This window comes from Falco cherrug, chromosome 4 (assembly GCF_023634085.1).
Source record: "Falco cherrug isolate bFalChe1 chromosome 4, bFalChe1.pri, whole genome shotgun sequence".
In the NCBI taxonomy this organism is placed as follows: Eukaryota; Metazoa; Chordata; class Aves; order Falconiformes; family Falconidae; genus Falco; species Falco cherrug.
This window is the reverse complement of record NC_073700.1, coordinates 64034572-64050663: the sequence shown is the minus strand read 5'-3', so window position 1 is coordinate 64050663 and position 16092 is coordinate 64034572. Positions and strand designations below refer to the sequence as shown.

At 43.1% G+C, this 16092-nt stretch overlaps 1 protein-coding gene across 2 annotated transcripts; it reads left to right on the top strand.

Moving 5' to 3' along the window:
• Window positions 1-517: 517 nt before the first annotated feature.
• Window positions 518-9635, top strand: KLF6 (KLF transcription factor 6). Of its 2 annotated transcripts, none has more exons than XM_055709202.1 (4): window positions 518-1003; window positions 3951-4338; window positions 6264-6387; window positions 6777-9635. In XM_055709202.1, the coding sequence occupies exons 1-4, from the start codon at window positions 902-904 to the stop codon at window positions 6826-6828; spliced, it is 666 nt and encodes a 221-aa protein (XP_055565177.1). In that variant the 5' UTR covers window positions 518-901; the 3' UTR covers window positions 6829-9635. The 2 variants fall into 2 exon arrangements, with proteins under 2 accessions (XP_055565177.1, XP_005442327.1); XM_005442270.3 differs by having other exon boundaries at window positions 520-1003; window positions 3951-4524.
• The last annotated feature ends 6457 nt before the right edge of the window (window positions 9636-16092 follow it).

The following is a 16092-nucleotide window of genomic DNA, read 5'->3' as shown; positions in this document are numbered from 1 at the left end:
CCCGCCGCGGTGAGACAGGACGCCCGCCGCGGGGCCGCCGCCCGCCTCCCGCCGCCCCCTCGCAGCGGCCGCCTCACGGCGCGGGCGGCTCCGCAGCGCCCTCCGCGCCCGCCACTGGCAGCGCCGCTGTGCGCCGCGCCGCTCCCCTCCCCCGCGCGGCTCGCTCCCTGCCTCTCGCGCGGCCGCCTCACAAGCACACACCTCCCCTTCCGAAAAAGCGGCCGCTTCCCGGCTTTATATACCCTGCTAAAAATAGCCTGCCGCCGAGCTCGCCAATCAGGAGGGAGCGAATTTCGAATCGGACCAATGGCGGGAGCCGTCACGGCCAGGCTCGGTCACGCCAGGAGGAGCCGCGATGCCTGCCGCGCGGCGATTGGGCGGCTCTGACATCATTGGCACGCGGGGCGCGGAGTGCGTGGCGGAGATTGGGCCGCGGCGGCAGGCGGCGTAATGGGATCACGCGGGGCGGGGGAGGGCGCGGGGGGCGGGGGCGGCGGCGCGGCCGGGCAGAGCTTTGAATAGGGAAGTTTTGCAGGGGGTTACATTTGCAGTCAGCGCCGTGTTTGCAAATATTGGGTCCGCTCCTGCGCAAGTGTCCTCCGCTGGCCGCGGGAGGGGAGAGCCGCCGCGGCCGCCTCGGGAGACGTCCTGCCTTGCTGTGCAATTAAACTTTGCATGAAACTTTGGGTCTTTTTTCCTCCCTAAGCTTCTCACGGAATTATTAGATCTCTCCATATATACAAATTTTTGTTTTTTTCTTCTCTGGAGGAAGGGGGGGGGGGCTTGGAAACTGAGAGCAGAGGTTTGACACCCCCCCGCACACACCCCTCAACCCCTGCACATAAAGGAGGCATCTGTATTTTTGGTAACCAGCACTGACTTTGTTGTTGCAACTTGAGACATGGATGTTCTCCCAATGTGCAGCATCTTCCAGGAACTCCAGATTGTGCACGACACGGGTTACTTCTCAGCCTTGCCGTCCCTGGAGGAATATTGGCAACAGGTAAACGAGGATGTCAATGTTGTTGTTGTTATTGTCGTGGGTTTTTTTTCTTGTTGTTTTTGCCTTTTTTTTTTTTTTTAAAGCCGTATTAAAGGATGAGCGGATTTAAAAAAAAAAAAAAAAAGGAAAAACAAACAACCAACCCGTGTCAGCAACGAGTTTGGGGAGAATTAAACACGAATGCGTAGAGCTGTTTTGAAGCAGGTGTTTCGGCTTTAAATGAGACGGCTTTTCGAGGGGAAGAGTCCCGAGGTGAACGTGAGGAGCTGCGCATCCCGCCCGTCCGCGCCGGGCGCCCCGACGCTGCCCGCGGGGGCTGTCAGCCCGGCGGCCCCGCTCCGCTCCGGCAGCAGCACGGAGCCCGGCGCTCCGCTGCCGCCTGCGCCTCACCGAGTCCTGGCAAAAGTTTTGCGCTCGTACCAGGTCCAAACTCCACTGCCGGGTCTTGTCATCCGAGCTCCCTGCCTGGCCAGGGGCTGCTTTTCGCCCCTTGCAGTGCCATGTTGTTGCTGGGGTTTTTTTTGAAGTTTGGGGGGGGTTGGGTTTTGGTGGTTTTTTGTCGCCTGGCAGTGAGGGGGGAAAGAAGCTCCTAAAGGAGTGTGTATACACATATCTCTGTGCGTGCATGCCTATACGTCTATAATGTAGCTGCTTCCCGGCGCAGGGAGCCTTGCGGAGTCCGTGCGTTGTCAGTCATATGACAGCGATCCCCTTGTGCTAATTGCCTTGGTCGGGAAGGAGGAAGAACGGCGGCTCCTTCCCTTTAATGGACATATTTTGTTGGTTTTATTTTCTTTCTTTCCTCCCTTCCTTAATTCGCGCCGAGCCGCGGGGTCCAGGACCGCGGTGCCGGTGACATGCGCCCCGACTGGGGCGGGGGGGCCCGGGCCGCTGGCCCCGCTCCCCGTCCGGGGGCTGCGCAGCCCGCCGACCCCATCACATACCTGCAGCCTTTCCAGAAGGGCAAAGGAGCCTTTCCGAGGACGTTAAAACGCAAAGCGTTACAACCTTCATATGCCTACTAATTGTGTGCAATGCCTTTTTTTTTTTTCTGCCCCCCCCCCCCCCCCCCCCCCTTTCCCCTTTCACAGAGGCAGCTTCATAGTACGTGATTGAAATGGAGCTAAGTAGTTTCCTTCAGGCATTTGGGCTTTTGGCGAGGGGCCAGCCCTCGCTCCCGGTAGCCTTTAGAGGCATTTAAACTCGGAGGGAGCTTCGCTCCGGTCCCCATTACTAATCTTATCTAATGAGGAATTTAAAATAGCCGGGAATATGAAAGTTTAACAAGAGCTTAATAAATGCTTTTTTTTTTTTTTAACCTGTTTTCATGGGCAATCAAGACACTATTGTGTTGTCCCTGTCGAAACCTGTTTTGTTTTCAACGTGCATTGCAACCCGGTTACCTAATTATAGACAAGTACATAAATATTGTGTGCAGTGGTGGTGTTGCTTTTGCGTTTTGTTTTGTTTTTTGCTTTTTTAGGGTCGTGTCCGTCCCCCCCACCCCCCCACCCCCCCCGTTTTTGCCCACACTCCTAGCCTGGCCAGAGCATGTGACCCAGTTTACTTGAGCAGTGCTGGGGGAGAAAGGAGGCTGTTCCCATGGCGGCTCCGCTCTTGGACAGATGGGAGGGGGCTGTGAGGGGAATGTGTGGTATTTGGGATCGGGTTTTGCTACCGGGCATGGAAGAGATGATCTGCTAAGATGAGTAGAGTTTGGTATGGAAACTTGGTGTGTCCATTTTCTGTCTAAAGCTTCCATATGGATTGTTTCCTATAGTGGAAAGAATAACCCCAAAACATCAGCTTGTTGCCATAACAGTTCATACCCTTCTTTTTTTTTTTTTAAAGTGTTTGTTCTCTAAAAATGGCTAGAAAGTCAGCAGGGTGAATTGAAATTGAAAACTGCAGCTTCACCCATGTAGGGTGGTTTTGTTTTTTGTTTTGTTTCATTTCATGGAGGGGAATGTGGTTCCGGGGAGGGGGGGGAAGTTGTCCATGTACTGTTGCATGTCTATTTGAACAGAGTACTTTCTTGGCAGATGGTCAGGGTTTTAAAAGGAAATCTCCTTTGGCATTGCGTGAAAGAAAAGAGAGAGATGACTCATACAGTTGCACTCTTGGCCAGTAGATAAAGTTCTTGTTCATTGTGGGACTCCCAGCAGGACCTCAGAGTAATTTCCCGTTTTGCATCCTATAGAACAGGACATTTCTATTTGGGAACTTTTTTTCTCCCCTCCTCTCTGTTGTTGACGTTGCCCATATTCCTTCGAACACGTATGGGAGCAGTTTGAGTTATGTGGTGTGCATGCCAGTGCGCTTGGAAATGACATTCTTTGAAAGTCGAGTGTGCTGCGTTCTCATGCACAGGAAATGGGAGGATGTCTGCTGCTCCATTGATGTCCCCAGAAGACAGGCCAGCAGCTCCGCAGCCATGCTGAAATGTGGCTTTGTTTTCTGACACAGCGTTTGGGTTTTAACTGCGTGTCAGAGCACATTGTGTTCAGCTGGGTCCTTTCAGCCTCGTGTTTGTGTGAGAGAGAGCTACAAAACAACTTGAAATTAGACGAGGCGCGAGAGCGAAGTGTAATTATTTGTTGTGGTTCTCTATGGTCCTTTTCAATGTCAGCCTACTGAAAACACAGATTTTATGATGAGAGTGATGATAATTTGACTGACTCACTAGAATGCTATTTTGGAAACCAAAGCTGACTTGCACCTTCAGCTGTGTGTTTGAACTCCTGCCCAGGTCTCAAAACACAGATTTCTTTTCATTGTAACAGTCACCTAGTTACGGCTGGAGGAGCCTTTAATTTGTTTTGAACCTAGAAACCTCAAATCGAACATACTACATTCCTGCATGCTTTTTGAAGTGTAAAATACAATTGGGTTTATTTTTAAACAGGCTGGTAACTTTTCTCTTTTTTCTTCCTTCTCTTTCACCTAGACATGTTTGGAGCTGGAACGGTATCTTCAAAGTGAACCCTGTTACGTTTCTGCATCTGAAATCAAATTTGATAGCCAAGAGGATCTCTGGACCAAAATTATTCTGGCACGTGAGAAAAAGGAGGAATCTGAACTGAAGAACACATGTGTCCCAAAAGAGGACAGTCTTACTAGTCAGAACTTAGAGACCAACAGTTTGAATTCTGACGTGAGCAGCGAATCTTCAGACAGCTCTGAGGAGCTCTCGCCCACGACAAAGTTTACCTCTGACCCTATAAGCGATGTTTTAGCCAGTTCAGGAAACTTGAGTTCATCTGTCACTTCCACTCCCCCTTCGTCTCCTGAGCTGAGCAAGGAGCCTTCTTCCCAGCTATGGAATTGTACGCCGGGTGAGTTGCATTCACCGGGGAAAATTCGTACCGGTACCGCTGGAAAGACTGCAGAAAAAGGTACACCCGCCAATGGTGACACCTCGCCAGATGGCAGAAGGCGTGTTCACAGGTGTCATTTTAATGGTTGCAGGAAAGTTTACACCAAAAGTTCACATCTGAAAGCACATCAGCGCACTCATACAGGTTAGTAACCGTATGCTTATTAAGAGTTGGCAAGTACTGTAGGGAATACCCCTGATGGTGGTGGTGTCACAGTATTACACAATTGCTGGGTGGGAACCCAGGTTTGGAGAGATGATGTAACAGTAGTAGAGGCTTACCAGCATGGACAACATCACTTCCTCATTCTCTTCATAAGTGAGCTGAAGCCAAGATAGTTGGTGGTAGACTAGTCTGCTGTCATAGCAAATAGGAGCCACTCATCTAAATAGGCAATAGTTGGGAAGCTGCAGTGGCATGCAGTCTCCAGGAGCAAAGGTCTAGCCAAACCAGACGGTAGACCTTTGCTGATATTTACTTCTAAAGCAAAAGCGAGTGGAGACTTTCTTACAAAACAACAAACGTCATACCCCAAAATCTGTCTGATCGCTAAACACTGTAAGAGCTTGTTTTCATGGTTTGGTCTACATCAGGTCTATTCAACTAGACATCCCGAGGCCCTGTTTATATGAACTACAGCTATACTTTTAAATCATATAGCAGTTTTGTGTGCCATCGTTATCGGCAAAAATCTTGGAAAGCCACAGCATGTTGTAGTCCTTTGAATGTATCTGCCTAGTTGGACTTCAAAATGTCTTGATTTCCTGTGTAATTTCATACCAAAATACTGAGCAACAGTATTTTATTGTTACAGAACCTGAACTAAAAATAGCAATCTCATGCGTTACTGGGAAAGAAAGTGAGGAAGACAGACACTTCAGGGCTTTTATAAATATTTTATGGTTGAAGTAGCGTGCTGATTTGCTTGTTTGAGCATTATTATTTGACATCTCTTTATGACAGCGGTTAGATACGTAGAGCTGTGCCTTGACTCAATACTCATTGCTTAACATGAGGAATTGGCCTGGCTTTCTTGGTGTACCAATCGTGAGACCTATATAGGGTTTTTTTCCCCCCCAAGATGTGGAAAGAGAATTCAGGGAAAAGATCCTATTTTGACTCATGAGCTCAGCATTTTGTGGCTTTTATGGGAAGTCTGAGCAAGCTCGGATGCTCCCGTTGTCATGCAGAAGTCAGATGAAACAAGATTATTTCAAGAGGAAAGAACAACTTCCACTGAAACCATGGTGGTTGCGCAGACATAAATAGCTGCCGGCCTCAGAAGTATTGCAGAACTGTTGTCCTGGTGCTGTCTGGCTGAGAATGTTCCTGTGAATGGAAGTGGTATTTCTTGAATGCTGAAATAGCAGTGTTCAAAGTGGCGTGCAGGCTTTTCCAAGAATATGTGGCTCAGCAGAAAGGAGGTTGCATGTTATGCAGATGAGCGAGTGACAGAGGACTTTGATGCAATACAGTAGCCTAACTGCATTTTGGAGACTAGCTGTGCTGTCTTTAATCACCTTCATGAGGCGAATGATACCTGTTTGGGAGTAAGCCTGCCATTATGGATGAACAGGAATGGTAGAAAGCTGGATTTCTTTGTTTCCAGTGAGCCTGTTTAATCGCGGGGTTTTTTTGGTTTTGTTTTTTTTTTAATAATAAGAAGTGAGATTATTTGATGTGCTGTTGCAGCAAAATAGGTAGGTAGGAATCATGTGGTTGAATTTTGTAAGCTGCCTTTGCCTACATGTTCTGAAGTGTTCAGATAGGTTAAATCAGCTGTCTTTGGGGGGTGGAGGAGGTTTGCATAGAAAATGAATGGGGTAGCACCTATCTTTCTTTGAATGGAGTCATGACTAACATGTAATTTGCTTTCTTTGTAGGGGAAAAGCCTTACAGATGTTCATGGGAAGGGTGTGAGTGGCGTTTTGCAAGAAGTGATGAATTAACCAGACACTTCAGAAAGCACACTGGTGCCAAGCCTTTTAAATGTAGTCACTGTGACAGGTATGTGACTGAAATGCACCTTTTTAAATAGTTATTTTAATGCTCATTGGAAAGTGAGTCTCGACTGCTTTTCACTTGTGAAGGAACCAATTAGGAATGCAACTGTGTCTGGTATTTTTAAGGAATTATTCTGTATTTAGACTGGAAAAATCCTTCGGTTTTTCTAGTCGTTGGGATATGGTTTGTAGCCTGACTTTGCAGTTGAGTGTCCAGAAGTCCCTAGTGTTACCACCCAGGGCCCACGGACACTCTGAGTGCTCCCACGTATCCAGGGCACGCACGATCCCTCCTCCACCAGCAAGGGGGGAGTGCCTCAGCCACGCGTATCGCGTCGCGTCGTGCGTGCCAGCAGCCATGGGCTAATGCGCAACCTGACTCTTGCCTTGCAGGTGTTTTTCCAGGTCTGACCACCTGGCCCTTCACATGAAGAGACACCTCTGAATGGGTCAAGAGGTGAATCCTGCGGGCTAAGAGGCGTCAAGGTTGAAGAGCCTTGAGTGGAGGGATGCGTGTTCCAGCCAAAGCATGCCATTTTGCACCCTACCCAGTTGCCTCCAGGACCTCACTTCCTTGAAGGTCTTTTGAGGGCTAATAAGTCATGTAAGAAACGGCATAGCAACCGCGGTGCGTGATGTTTGGGGTTTCCTGGACTCATACACTGGTATCTAACCTTCTGAGTGGCTCCTAAGCCTTTGCCGTGAGCATGTGCACTGAGAATGTTAATGATTGGGCGACTGTATGCGATGAGGATCTCTTGATGACTGTATGCTGAGGCACATTTTTTTTCTTGTGGTTGTTTTATAACTGTAAGAGAAAAAAAATAGTCTGAATGTCTTGTATGTGAGGAATATCTCGTGAGATGGGACAACCACCAATCATTTCCAAGGGGTGGGGGGAGGGGTGTCTGCACCTTTTTAGAGGGAAAACGGAGAGGGGAGAGGGGGGGAGTAAAAAGAGTCAGGATGCCAGAATGGAGATGGGGGACCTCCCTGTTCCTGTGTGAGAGGAGCTTTAGGTGTCTGGTGCAGCTATTAAACGTGCAATGTGTCAAGTAGCTTGTTTTACTTGCTACAGAGCTCATTTGTAATCCATTGTATAAGCTGTGTATTTACAAATGTAACACAACTATAACTTTTCATTATAATACAAAGGTTATTGCATGGTTCTAGGGAACTATATGCTTTTCCATTCTTTAATCAGGACTGCAGTTTTGATTCCAGTTAAGAGCAGCTAAAATACAATTGGTCTAATGTTACATAATGTATGGAACATGAATAATTTTTTCTGTTGGGTGGATAAAACCACTATTGGTTAGAAACTGATTTTTCTCATGCAGCTAATTTTTCTCTTATTTATGCCTTGAGGACTAACTTCTGGTTTTCTAGCTGTTAATGCACTGTTGACCTTAATAATGGTGCCTTATGCAAGTGACCTTCTCTTGTAGGGGGTCTTATACAGGGGTATGGGTGATGCATGCTTTATTAAGGCTCTCTTTTCACCTGGCATTGTACTGTATCAAATGTATAATATGAGGGGAAAAAAAGGTTACTTCCAGGGTCCTCCTTCACAAAGACAAATATAGAGAAAAGTCATTCATGTCAGTACAGTATTTGTTTAACTTAGACAATTTGACTGTGTTACAGTATAATGCATATGCCAATTGAATACCTGACCAGTTCTGCCACCTTGAGACTTTTTTTATATTGACCTTGCACAACAACTGTGTATATACACACCCCAACTGTACTTAATATGTCAAGTTTTCATACATATTAAAGATACAGAAGTATTAAAAGATGTATTTGCTTAAAAGGCACAAGTTTCACATCTATATATCTAGCTATCTGTTGGTCATACAGAAAGAAACTATATTACTTTTTTTTTAAAAGTGGGCAGAAAAATAATTGTGTATGTATATTTGTGTGTACAGTCTGTGTATGTGTGTATATATATAGATAATATATAAATATTTTTTTTAAAAGGAAAAAAAATAGAACACATAGCTAGGAAATGCCACAGCCCATCAAAATATTCCCTCTCCCCGCCCCCCCCCGCAATACGGTCATAAAGGAGACAAAGAAATGAAAGATACAGTTAATTAAAATCTAGCATTTTTAGAGGCTTTACCTTTAGCTTAATGGTATGCTAAAGGCTTTGTTGGCATTCAGTCCTTCTCAGACTGCTGACTGTGTTTTGTAGTTATTAGGTTGTCTGGAATAGCGTATCTGTGGCCATTTAAGAATGATATGAACCGAATATTGGCATGCTAAAAGAATATTAGCTGTGTGCAGATGAAGTACACTCGGGTTTTGGCCTTCCAGCTTGCTGGAGGACCTGTGAGTGAGCTAGTCGTTGTGGTGGTTGAGCTCTAATTTTACATAGTTCAGCTAAAATAAAGACTGTTTTTTCCTAGAGTAGAAATAGTCTGTCCAAAAGCAGTATTTTTTTTTTTTTAAACCAGCTCACTACAGTCGCTGCAATGAAACATGTGACCTGTTTCTTTTTCTATTTATTATTGGTCTTGCTTACTATGCTAATATTTTGGTATACCTTCCTGGAAATGTATGTAGATAAGTCGTTTAAAAAAAAAAGTATATGCAAGTGATCTGGTTCTAAGGAACACACGGGCTTAAATCATTCTCATTTCATTTTTGGTTTAAATTGCCTGAAAATGCACTTTTTTTTTCTTCCCTGAAAACAAACATTTCCCAGAAAATAGATTTCTATTTAGGGTTGGGTTTTGTTATGTTTTTAACTCCTTGTTTGCATTGTCCTTGGCTTAGCCATAATTCTTATAAACAAGAAAGTAAACAAAAGCAAAACCAAACCAAACAAAAAAAACAACCAACCCCAAACAAAAAAAATTAAACTTGCACTGGCTTGTCTCAATTGTGAAATACCATCAGACTTGTGTGGATGGGGTGGGGCTGTGTGCCATATGTCAAATGCCTGTAATTTTCTTAATAAGCAAGTACATTTTGTTCAGGTGATAACTGAGCCTCAATCAAGCTGAAAAATAAAAAAAAATAAAACATTTTTGCTTGAAATTTAAGAAGAAAAAGTTTCTATTAGTGAAATTTCTTTTTTTGTTTTTGAAGCACCCTGTTATCTAAAGAATCTCTTTGTAAGATTTTTGTAAAAATTTTGTTTTACAAGATTTTATTTGAAATTGTTTTTTGCAAGATTGTTATATTTCTGTATGAATGTATTTTTTATTGGAATAACATAAAAAGAAATTCTTATCAGCATCATGTGTCTGGTTTTATCTTTCTCCTCTCTGAAGTCCTACACACCAAATGATGTCAAGTACTATGTCGATGCTTTACCTTGAGTCACCTGATTGCAGGTACAAGCACATTTGGGTCAGGTCACTTAGTGGAAGACAAGCCCTGATGAGAAAATAATTTTGGCAGTAGAAACTAGAAGTTCTTCCATATTTGAAAAGCAGCTGTTGACTCATCTTTTGTCTCAGCAGAATAAATAGTTAACGTGATTGTTACTGCAAGACTGCACCTTTATTCCAAATCGTTTGTTCTGGAGAGGTGAATGCATGTAGGACAAGTTCTGCATGTGGGAAAGGAGATTTAGTGGGCATTTAAAGTGAAGGGAGAAGGGTGATGGCTGGACTGGAGGCGACTGTCCTTAACTTCTACTGCAGTGTGGGTCTTTGAACAGCTCTGTCAATGGGAATGCAGGTGCACTTGTGGGAACGAATGCAGGGAAGGAACCACATGAGATCTGCCTGGCCCAGATGCACAGATCCAAGTCAGCTGTAAGGCTGAGCTGACCCACATGCTGGTGGTGATCTTCAGCCACCTAAACGCAAGCCTCTGAACTGCATTTCTTCAGAGCAGTGGCTCTTCAAAGCATGCCTGGCATGTATGCTGGCTTGGACACATGCAGAACTTGTTTAATGTTGCCTTGTGGCTTCTGCTTCGCTCATGCTGGTGTTAAAAATCCCTTAAGCAGTGAGTAAAACCATTGGCAGAAATGGCAAAGTTGTATGCTGAGAAACTTGTATTTGAACGTGTGAATTCAGTTCACAGCAACTGAATGTTTCATGGTTTAGATGAGAAATGGTCTAAAAATTGATGCAGAAAAAACCTGAATCAAACACAGATAGAGGCAGAAGTAGTACGGCGGAGAGACCCTCACCACCCACCTCAGTTAGCCCTGCAGCTGGCTGTTAAGTGTACAATATGACCCTGTATAGACAAGCAACAAATAGCAAATTAAGCAAACCTTGTGATCTGCAACAAGAGGGATATATTAAATTTTACCACTGGTACAATCTCTCACACAGTGAAACACAGATATCTTCTGGGAAATTTAGTTACAGTTGCAATAGAAATAGAAAAGGCTACTGAGATTTAAAGATTGTGACATTTTACCTTCTCATCTGTATACGATGTAGAAATGGAAATATTTTTAAAGAACTGAGCTTGACCTTGGAGCTTCTCCACCCAAAATGTTCAATGGGTGTGTAATACAGAACAAGGATTAGCAAATTTTTGCCCATTTATTGGGTGTGTGTCATCTAGGGTTGTGTCTTACCATACCTTAAAAAAAAAAAAAAAAAAGCCTGATAACTCCATTATTAAGGATGTTATTGAGATTCCACCCAGTTCTTTTTTCTCTGAGAGATTGTACTGAAAAAACAGTGGTGTTCCGGAAGAAAAAGGCTAGTGACAGAGCTGTTGGGCAACAAGGAAACTACAAAGCAGAAGGCAATAGCCATTTCAGGGTTAGTGCATGTCAATGTGCACATCTACTGCTGGCTTGCTTAATTTTGGATTTTGAAATGCAGAGCAGATGGGAAGGGATGTGAATCTGAGGGTGAAGAAGTCGGGTGGCTTAGGTATGGACCTGCATTAGTAACCTCAGCAAGTTCCAACAACTTCAACTGAGGTTAACAAGGTAAAAATGAGGACAGAGCCTGTAGCCAGTGTGTTCGCTTCTTGCTTAAAGGTTAGATATGGTGTGTTTGTGCACTTAGGCACACATATGTACAGGCAAAGGTCAAGATGAAACAATTAAAATCCCCAAACAGAACCTGTTTGGGTGTTTCGGGTTTTTATTCCCTCTTGGGTGTGAAAAATCCTGGCATGCAAGTGGTCAGTGCAAGTAAAATGTATCACAGTTTACCAACCTATTGGAACAACTGCATATTATAAATAGAGCAAGGCGCTGAAGTTCACAATAGACGAGGGATTGCTATTTTCTTAAACTAGATGTTTATATTGTTTAGAAGGTACTGTCTCTCTCCCTTCTAAACCATATTATGATTTGTCACAAACTGAATCTAGAATTGTGCCTGTTAGAGCATGTTGCGGACAAGCTGTATTTTATTCTTTCCTCTTTAGGAGTAATTCATGGTACCTCTGCATTTCTGTCCATCTTTTACATCTTCCATTCTTCTCAACTACTTGAGCATTCACTCTTTATTTTCTTTAATTGCACTGAAAGCTCTGAGGAATAAAAACAACCTCTATAAATCACACAAACAGCAGCAGCAGAATTACAAACAAGGAGAAGGAAAAACGCTATGGTGAGTGTTTCAGAAAGTAGCTGAGTGTTATTTATGCGGCACCAAAGGAGTACGTGATCTTACATACTCACACAACAGCAAGAGACATTTAACAAGAGGGAAGCTCCATGGCCCATCCATTGGATGTCTCCTTAGCCTTGTCTTCAAAGAGGAGTTAAAGTAGGCTGAAACAGCAAGGGGAGCTGTAACTGTGCAAGAGCTGGGGGACACGCGACAGATAAAGAAGGTTTCCCCTCTGCCTTTTAAAGGATAAAAGGACCTGTATTTCCTCCTTGTTCCTCCATTTTCCAGAAATTCCTTGGAGTCAAAATGGCTCGGATAGGAAATCTCTGCAATACTTCTTTCTCAAGCTTTTCTAGCTTTGCTTCCTCAGGTAGCACTGGTTTATAAACAACAATAGCAGTACTCCAGTTCTTTATTTGTGGTGACAAGAGGTTACTGAGCAGCTTGTACCCCCCCAGAAGTCTGCCTGCTTTTGCTTCATCCCATGGGATTGTGTAGCCAAGAGGCATTAACAGGTACTTCTGAAACAAAGCCTGTGACATGGCAAGAAGCTCTGCTGAGGTTATACGGTCCAAGGCAATAGTATCTTTATATTTTTCCCTTTAGCTCTTTTACCTCTACACGGGCTGTTTCATCCTTTATTCATGGTGGCTAGATATATGGCATTTATTTTTGATCAAACCTGTAGCAATACTGTCTCATAACCATTTGAGCTCTTACATATAAGGGAGAATGAGCAGACGGAGTATTGCTTTTGCACATAGGTCTACAGAGGTTTAATCAGTCTAAGATTCATTGGGGCTACCCTGGGAAATAAGGGTTTTCAGGTTCATGCATTAATATTGTGCAGCCTTGGTCAAAAGCTCGTTTAAGTCAAGGAGAAATTCCTCATTGAATTCAACTTGCTCCAGACACAGTCATTTTTTCATAGAGCTGAACCTGAAGAGGAAGTACATTTGAAATCCATTCAGAACCAAATTTTCGTTCAATGACATTTATGACTATATTTTGCCCATTTCCCATTGAACATTTGGTAGCTGGAGTTTACGAGTGCAAGCCTTGCAAAGATGATTTTTTAAAAACAGAAATGTGGGGAGGCTCTGAAATTTATTTTTGATTGCAGACTGATGATAAACCTTGTAATTTGTTCCGCAGTTTCAGTTACACAACAGCTACATAATAATTTGGTAAGTTATAGCAGTGACTATATTGGATTGTGATGTTTTCAATCCCAATGCTTCACAAATTATTAGCTGAGAAATTACTAACTGAAGAAATTAACTGGATTTGTAGGATACCATAGCAACAAAGGTGGCCTATGGCTTTAAAAAAAGTGCTGCATCAGATACAAGCCAGCACATTTGTTCAAATAAAAGAGAAACTCTTCAGAATTTTCAACTGAGGCCACAGATTGGTTGTGTTCTTGAAATATAGGTTTATAATTTGTCACAGGAAAAATAACTCCATAAAGCAAAACCGCTAAGGTGTTTTAAGATGATCTATTATGCAGAGGTGTCTAGTGCAGCCATTTTGGATTGGTGTCATGATAGGAAACAGATGGTATATGTGTTTATGTTTAACATTTAAGGAGGTATAGAAAGCAATTGGGAGGTGATGTATTTTGTTAATGGGTGAGTAAAGCCTCATATGTACAGTTAAAATAGAATGTAAAAAACAAGCAACATTTTTTCACCACAAATGAGGCAATGCAACAACACACTTAAGTAGATTTATTTGACTTGTTTCACTTTAAATAATTTTAATGAGAAATTCTCTAAATGTTTTTGAGCGGAGATAGAAAGTAATCTGGTAACCACATGTCTTGATGTAAGCCAAGCTGTTCTTTAACAGCACTTTCTTTCAATACAATATAAATTTAGCTGGAATTAGCATTGCTGAATATTAGTCCCTCAGTGCCTCACTTGCTAAACCTCCATATTCTTTTTATTGCCTCTGTGCATTTCAGAAGCAGAGTGTGTGGTCAGTTCTGGACAAAGGCAAATTATCTCACAGGGCTGAGGAAGGCAACGTATTTGCTGAATTCTGTAACATTAACAAACACCTCAGCAATAATTCAGGAAGGCAGCAGATCTGCACTGCATACAGTAATATATTTTTCATGCAAAGCTGTATTTTTCTGAATTTTATGTACTTCACCTTACTGTATGTTATTTCATTTATAAGATTTATCTTTGAACATGCAGTGATAGTCAAACACTATTGTTCATTTCCAAGCTTTGCTAGGCAGGTTACTCAGTCTTCTGGGTTTTCTTTTATTTGTTTTTGCTAACTATGAAGAGGACATTGAGGGCAACTGGATTTTAATAGATCCTTACTGTAATTAATTATTCATCAGCAGTAGAAGTATTAGCAGTAGTAGTCAGACATGCAGAGGAGGCTGAGATCTTACCATGATGAACCTACAGGGAGAGAGGCTCTTCCATCCAGGTTCTGTCTAATTAGGCCACGGTGCATTTGGAATTACCCACATCCAAAGAGAGAAAAAGTAGTTCTGCAAACTGTTCTGATGATCTCAGCGGTTTTCCTTTTCCTGGTCAGACAGATAATGCTGGTGATATTTTACCATAATTCCATTCAGTCCCGTCTGCCTGTCACAGATGGACTCATTCTGAACACCAGGATGAGAAATCACCATGCAGAACACTGTGCTTCAATGCATTTCCATGAGCATTTTTAGGTGGGAGATTGTAATGCCCATGCCTGTCTCATGGTTGGGATGTTTCTTGCCATTTTAGGATTCTGTTTTCTATTTCTAACAACCTTCTTTTGGCGATAACTTTGGTATATTCTGTGTGACATGCTTTGGACCTACTGAGATTTCTTCTTAATTTGAAAAAATTGTTACGAATTAATCTTTAATCCCACAGATAGAAAAGAGTAAATAAGAGATGTAATAATGTTATAGTATTAATGGGATTTGAGCCTCAGTGGGAAATAGATGCATTATTCATAAGGATTGATGGTCTTTAGTGTCCCAACAGCCCCTCGTGGGGCTTTGGAGGTATTAGACTGGCCACTGGAGAGAGGGTTGCTCTAGCACTCAATAAGCTAAACTAAAAATATCACTAGAATTATAAAGCAAAAACTAATCAAATCCTAAATATAAATATGATGATACAAATCCATCCCCCAGTTATCTCCAGAAACCACCCTGCCTCAAAGGGTTGTCAGTGACTTGTCCCTTATTATCTTTAATCAAGCAGAAGAGAGAGGCATTGAACGCCACAGTGGATCTGTATAACAAGGCACTGCAGGTGAAATCTATAGTGCTCTGCTTCCCACTCCATACGTGCTGCCAGCAGGCCCCCGCTCCACTAGCGAAGGAAAGGGCAGCAGAGAGACAAAGGGGTGCAGTGTTTACACAGCGACTGTGAAGTCTTCTGTAGCTTCTTCTAATTACTATCCCCAAAGTCCAGACCACAGATGCTTCACAGGGCAAAACCAGCCCGGATGCCTGTAGGTAAAAATTATGTGGTAACAGGCAACAAAGAAGCTGACTAAAGGAGATTTCTGCAATAAGGTTTCCAGCACATACACAGATGGGATCTACCCAGACTCTGGTCTCTGTGTTCTGTGACAGGACATTATTTATCTCAACTATAATGGACAACTTAAAAAAAAAGAAGAAAAAAAAAAAAAGAAAAGAGTGTGTATTCTTTCATTTATCCAAGCAAATTAGGCACTACAGTTTGAATACCTGTCTGCTGAGAGGCTAAAACTGCTAGTCACCAAACCAATGTAACTGTAATTCAATACTAAAAAATATCTTTTTCATTAGATGCTAAGTATCTTGGGATAATGATGAGGTCATAAAAGACTAACGTGTTTGGCCAGAAGAGGGAAGAAGGTTCATAAAAGAATAAAGAGCTATGGGGTACAGCTCCTTTTGGCACAAAGGGTGGCACCCACAGTCTGCTCAGGCAAATATTTGTGTATGCAGATAGTTTAATGCAAAACAGATTTAAGCCTCGATTCTGACATAAGGTCCATGTAAACAGCCTTCTGAGCCTCACCTCCTGTCCCCTGTGACACCAAAACCCTTACAAGACTTCTTTTGAGCACCACAGAGGACAAGAGGCATCCCCAATAAGAGGTGTGAAGTCCCAGAAAGAGATGTCCTCATGCCTTCTGGG